Source organism: Arachis hypogaea, chromosome 6 (genome assembly GCF_003086295.3).
Source record: "Arachis hypogaea cultivar Tifrunner chromosome 6, arahy.Tifrunner.gnm2.J5K5, whole genome shotgun sequence".
Lineage (NCBI taxonomy): Eukaryota > Viridiplantae > Streptophyta > Magnoliopsida > Fabales > Fabaceae > Arachis > Arachis hypogaea.
Window position 1 is genome coordinate 59027742 of NC_092041.1, and position 6388 is coordinate 59034129.

General features: G+C 34.1%; 1 protein-coding gene across 2 annotated transcripts; it reads left to right on the forward strand.

Annotated features, from left to right (window-relative positions):
* Positions 1-381: 381 nt before the first annotated feature.
* On the forward strand, positions 382-6064 carry LOC112805583 (uncharacterized). Of its 2 annotated transcripts, XM_072197023.1 has the most exons (10): positions 382-506; positions 974-1041; positions 1466-1511; positions 2847-2928; positions 3112-3483; positions 3597-3790; positions 4114-4329; positions 4449-4541; positions 4633-4733; positions 4829-5075. In XM_072197023.1, exons 7-10 carry the CDS (start codon positions 4162-4164, stop codon positions 4938-4940), a joined length of 474 nt encoding a protein of 157 aa, XP_072053124.1. In that variant the 5' UTR covers positions 382-506; positions 974-1041; positions 1466-1511; positions 2847-2928; positions 3112-3483; positions 3597-3790; positions 4114-4161; the 3' UTR covers positions 4941-5075. The 2 variants fall into 2 exon arrangements, with proteins under 2 accessions (XP_072053124.1, XP_072053123.1); XM_072197022.1 differs by lacking the exon at positions 382-506 and having other exon boundaries at positions 513-1041; positions 2838-2928; positions 4829-6064.
* Positions 6065-6388: the final 324 nt, after the last annotated feature.

Consider the following 6388-nt stretch of genomic DNA (forward strand, 5'->3'; position numbering starts at 1 on the left):
GACTTAGTTGATTATGTTGTTAATTTATTAAAAAAAATAAATTCTAATATTCTATCAGGCTATGATGTATCATGTAATGTGCCTTATAGTGTTCCATATAGATTTCATAAATTTTTATTCCCTATTTTTGGGGTATAATTTGTATTCTCTATTTGCTTTATGCATTTTTTTACGCTGTGCTTGTCATTTGTCTACTAATATCATTTTTTTTAGTATTCATGCTTCAACTAAATGTATACTTTGCCAAATTGCCATATAAAGAAGTGTGTGTTTGTTGCGCTTTACTGTTATGAAACATGCAAATAAAGTCACTCAAGGTAATTAAACTCCTATAAGGAACACTGACCTTAATTAAAGTGTCAAGATAATTATTATGTTGACATTAACTAATATGCTACACAATATCTGATGATAGCATATTTTGTCAAACAGTCCACAACACTACGACTTTTGGCAGAGCAGAAAAGTACATAATATAAAAGCCTATTGCTAGCTACTACTTTCAGGTTGATTTTTCTCTCTTTAAATCTTAAAGTTTAATTACGTGAGTTATTTTATCTTAATAAAATGTAGAGGTTAAGTTCCTTCTTCTGGTCTTACTTATGGATAATGGTAGTGCATCTCTTTTATCATTTTTGTAGTAGGTTTTAAGCACCAATGCGTTATGGATATATAAATAGTAATATTTTAAAATTCTACTAATTGTATCTAACTAGAATTTTCTTTTCAGTTCATTGTATACCCGAGTTATTGCATAAACAATACTAATCCGGTTCCTGTATCTGGTTATCTGTCACAATACAAGTGCTTTTCTCTCATGATCTTAAGAAGACTTAATATCCTACCATGCTTTGATATGGTCATTGGATTAGGTTTTTGTAGATTGACATTAATGTGAATGGGTGATTATTTTGATTCTAAATACTATAACTGACAGTGTTTTGATATTTGTCTAATGAGCTGTTGAATGCAGTAATTAGAAGGAGAAAACAGTCGTGTGAATAAGGCTTTCAGAATTAATCAGCAGTGTTTTGATCCCAGGCAAGTACAGAGTATGTTATTGTGTTAAGCTGAAGTCACAAAAGAATTCTATTATTTCTCCATCTTGTATATCATAGATCTCAACATTTTCAGTTGTTAAGGTTCTCATAAGACATGAGACAATACAATTTAAATATTAGTTTAGTATCTTTTCTTTTTCTCAAATTAGCTTTACTATTTACTTTTGTTCAAAGTTTATATGATTACTGATTCTGCTGAATTAAAATTATATATTTGCTTGTTTGTATCATTTGTATTTGTTCCTTTCAGTCTTTTATTTCTTCTTGAATTTTGTGCATCTCGAATGGATAATTTGTTGTTGCAGCATATAAAAGATAGAAGTTGACTCATGAAAGAAGAAATTTCTTTTGTATTTTTTATTTTATTCGTTCTCTTCTTAGAATGTTTCCCTTTGTTCGTCAAGGTCTTTCTTCTGCCAGTTCCCAACCTTCTTGCTGCTGCCGACAAAGGTATGCATCCTCTTTGCATCATTGACTCTTTTGATTTGGTTTTGCTTTTGGCTTTGATTTGGGATTGGCTGTTGATTTTTTTAATTTATTTTTTAATTTTTTTGTGTTTTTCATGACTTGCATCGTATCAATTCTTATCATATAATAGTTTTCTTTTGTTTTTGCATGATACTATGTATTCTTTATAAGCTAATGATATTATTAATTAATTGACTAAATTACATATATGAATAATATATACATAAAATTTAATTAACCTTATGGACCTACCAATGGAGTTGTGATTTTTACCCAAAACCGGACCTTGACAAATTAGTAATGACAACTATAACGAGAATGTTCCATTTTGAATAAAATAATAAATTTTGACCACTAATTTGATTGGTGAGAAAGAGATCAGATTAGGACAATGAAAGTCACTTCCACCCTTTCGATTCTGAAAGTACTAAGAATTCATTTTATTATTGGATAAGGCTTAGCTTATTTCTATAAAATATACTTTAGTATATATATATATATATATATATATATATATATATATATATATATATATATATATTAATTTGAAGTGGCATTTTTCATGGTGTTTGAAACGATCTATTATTAGCTTTACGATGTTGGAAGCTAAGTATATTAAAATTTTTCATTTCATGAAAAGATTAACATATATATGATTATACTATGGCGACGTGCATTTGCTTGATATTGATATTTTGCTCCATCAATTAAAACATTGGTATAAATAATATAGCACTAGCTGACAGAATTCATAACAGAAAGGAGTTGAAGAAGAAATTGAGTATCAGAATTCATTTACACTATCACAAGTATTGGTAGAACTTAAAATTTCTAGAAAAGCTATTCAAGGTTTAACCTTTTACTTATTTATTTATTTATTATCTCTGTTAAACTATTATGTTTTAATTTATTTTCATCTTAATTATTCTTCTTAAATTATTATGCATGCTTATTTTCATCTTTATTATTTTTGTCTCTACGCTGTACCTTCATTGGTTCGTATTCTTGTCTTTTTTGTTCATGTCTTCATTTTTTTATACTTTTAATGATGACACATTCAAATTTATTGAGAAATCAGGTATTTAATAATTAATTAGTAAGACTTCACCTAACATTAAAACTAATTAAGGTCTCTTATTTTAAACTAATTTAATTAGACTTAGTTGATTATGTTGTTAATCTATTTATAAAAAATAAATTCTAATATTTTATCAGTCTATGATGTATCATGTAATGTGCCTTATAGTGCTTTAAGTGTTTTTTTACGCTATGAATATCATTTGTCTAATAATATTGTTTTCTATACAGGTTTGTAAGGATGCCTAGGAAACCAAGGTACAACATTATACGGGAACCCCCGAAAGATGCTGGAACTAATGCCGGTACTCAAGAGGCAATGGTTAGTGTTTGTGGTTAACATTTCTTGATGTAAACTTACGTGAAAATTATATGTCCTTCAATTGTATCATTGAACCGCATTAATTTTTCTCCCGGCAAAATAATTAGTTTATAAAATAAAATAATTCTCAATAGTAATTCGTTCTCTAAAATATAATTCTAAAAGGTTTCACATTGTGTTAAGGTTGGGTCTACGACTAGAGGAGCTCAGACATCACGGGAGCAACCACGTGATAGGGCTCCTTCGATTTCATCCACAGCTAACAGAGCTCTGATAACCCGTATGAATGAACCATTTCGTGCACCTCGCATCAATCATAGTAATGCACATTTAGTACTGTAGATGACCCTCAAACTCCAACGGACAACATAGAGACTCGGCATCGCGTTGAAGTGGCTGATCGTGAATTGGAGGATGAGGATTATGACCCAAAGGCGGATGAAGTTCTGTCGTTTGATGACCACATCGACGACTTGTTTGCTGCCCAAGAGGTCGAAGGTCAGCATAACAATAAGAAAGCCAAAGATACACATTTCTGGGAAGTTATTGTTATCGGTAAAAAATTTTTTCCTTCTATTTTCGTAAACAGTTATCTTTATAGCCCGTTACTTCTATTTTTCTTTTGTGCAATGATTAAATAGTAATTTTGTTTCCCATACGCTTCTTAGAGGATGGCGTGAGAAAAGTTTCTAAGCTGAGCGTGAAGGAGGCTATAGCCCTCCCTTCCAATACAAAGATAGAACTGCCATTTAACAGTCAGCTACAACCGATTGGTCAGGCGGCAGGATTATTGAGTGGTTTCATAGAGAGTTTGGGTGCGGATTATTCCCAGTTCTCCATACACTTAGACAGTTGGAAGCTGGTAAGCAAAGCAAAGAGGGAACATGCGTATGACATGCTTAAGATACAGCTTTAAGCTTCTACAATTTAATCAATTTTAGTAGTCAGTTTTTTTTAAGTCTTTTGCATGGGTAAGTTATATGGTTGGTAAAATTTTCATATTGTGGTTTTCACATCATCATTTAAGCATTTCTCATTTATACGTAATTGCGACTACTTGTACTGGATTTGAGGGTCATACTTTAACAATCTAAATTAGCCTAAAATGGTTGTGGCATTTCTTTAATTTATCGGTCTTATACTTGTTCGTTGGTCTTCATTAATGACAATGTAAACTAATTGCAGCGGGTCTTTCACTATGAGAACGATGCCGGAGGAAAAATAAAGTGCAATATGTTGAAGAGGATAGGAAAGAACTGGAAGGATACAAGGAACCACTTGTTTCATATGTGTTACAAACAAATTCGAACTTATGAGAAAAATCTCAAGCATCACCCTGCAGGAATAGACAAAAATGATTGGAAAAAGTTCGTTGACTATCGCCTGAATGAAGAAACACAGGTAAGCCTTGGTATATTTGATTATTTCCACCAAAAAAATATGTATACATATTATGTCCCTTTACATTTTATATTCAACATAACATTTTGATTTACATTTCTTTTGTTATTTGTTCATAGAAAAAGTGTAAACAGAACGCTTTAAATCGAAGCAAGCAACTTTACACACATACTGGGGGCTCCAAAATATTGGCAAGAGAAAAAGACGAAGTGGTAATAAGTCATTATTTGCATTAAGATTTTGATTAAGCTTCCTAAATATGTTGTTGTTGTTTGCTAAATTGTGTCAATATCAACGATATAGGAGAGAGAGCAAGGAAGGCCCGTTGGTAGAGGAGAGTTGTTTATCATGACTCATAAGAAAAAAATGGCTCGTATATCCATCCCGATGCGCGTGTTGTTAGTGTAAGTCATGTTTGAAAATTTTCGCAATATATAGCTTACTGTATATATCGTGTTACTGTTAACTTCTTCCTTTCGAATGTGTTGTATATTTGTAGGAAGCAATTGCGAATGTTGAGAGGTAGGATGGATCCTCTAAACACCTTTCACAAAATGACTCGCTATCACAGGTTCTCGGAAAGGAGCACCCAGGACGAGTTCGTGCTCTAGGTGCTGGACCATGTCCCACCCAAGTCTTTGGTAATGCAGCTAGTCAACTATCGGGTTTTGCAGAGTCAAATGCAGAGGATAAGAGGATGATTGTAGAATTGACGGCTAAGCTATAAGAAGAGCGGGCGAAAAGACAGTCAATATATAAGGTCTTGGGATATGTAGCCCAACAGTTAGGAGGCAATTTGCCAATTGAGATTGCTGCAGAGATGCCTTCTTTGAGCGGTACACTGGACTCTTCATGCGCAGGGCCATCTTCATCTGGCAATCAGGACCCGCAACAAAAATCTTGAATTTCAATTAATGGTCTTAGATACTTGATGAGCGGATAATTTGTACGCTTTTTGGCATTGTTTTTAGTATGTTTTTAGTATGATCTAGTTAGTTTTTAGTATATTTTTATTAGTTTTTAGTTAAAATTCACTTTTCTGGACTTTACTATGAGTTTGTATGTTTTTCTGTGATTTCAGGTATTTTCTGGCTGAAATTGAGGGACCTGAGCAAAAATCTGATTCAGAGACTAAAAAGGACAGCAGATGCTGTTGGATTCTGACCTCCCTGCACTCGAAGTGGATTTTCTGGAGCTACAGAAGCCCAATTGGCGCGCTCTCAACGGCGTTGGAAAGTAGACATCCTGGGCTTTCCAGCAATATATGATAGTCCATACTTTACTCAAGATTTGATGGCCCAAACCGGCGTTCAAAGTCACCCTCAGAATTCCCAGCGTTAAACGCCGGAACTGGCACAAGGATGAGAGTTAAACGCCCAAACTGGCATAAAAGCTGGCGTTTAACTCCAAGAAGAGTCTCTACACGAAAATGCTTCAATGCTCAGCCCAAGCACACACCAAGTGGGCCCGGAAGTGGATTTTTATGTCATTTACTCATCTCTGTAAACCCTAGGCTACTAGTTCTCTATAAGTAGGACCTTTTACTATTGTATTTTCATCTTGGTTCTTCTGGTTCCCTCTCTGGGGCCGAGGCCAATGATCACACTATCACTTATGTATTTTCAACGGTGGAGTTTCTACACACCATAGATTAAAGTGTGGAGCTCTGCTGTACCTCGAGTATTAATGCAATTACTATTGTTCTTCTATTCAATTCCGCTTGTTCTTGTTCTAAGATATCACTTGTTCTTCAACCTGATGAATGTGATGATCCGTGACACTCATCATCATTCTCACCTATGAACGTGTGCCTGACAACCACCTCCGTTCTACCTTAGATTGGGTGAATATCTCTTGGATTCCTGATACACGATGCATGGTTGATCGCCTGACAACCGAGCGCTCGCCTGACAACCGAGCCAGCCATTCCGTGAGATCAGAGTCTTCGTGGTATAGGCTAGAACTGATGGCGGCATTCAAGAGAATCCGGAAGGTCTAACCTTGTCTGTGGTATTCTGAGTAGGATTCAATGATTGAATGACTGTGACAAGCTTCAAAC

What these genes read in the sequence shown, in the direction of transcription:
- LOC112805583 (XM_072197023.1), top strand. Translation starts at nt 4,162, where the DNA reads ATGTTGAAGAGGATAGGAAAGAACTGGAAGGATACAAGGAACCACTTG. An exon ending in CAAGAGAAAAAGACGAAGTG is followed by an intron (nt 4,542 to 4,632) that starts GTAATAAGTCAT and finishes TCAACGATATAG; the next exon opens with GAGAGAGAGCAAGGAAGGCC. An exon ending in CCGATGCGCGTGTTGTTAGT is followed by an intron (nt 4,734 to 4,828) that starts GTAAGTCATGTT and finishes GTATATTTGTAG; the next exon opens with GAAGCAATTGCGAATGTTGA.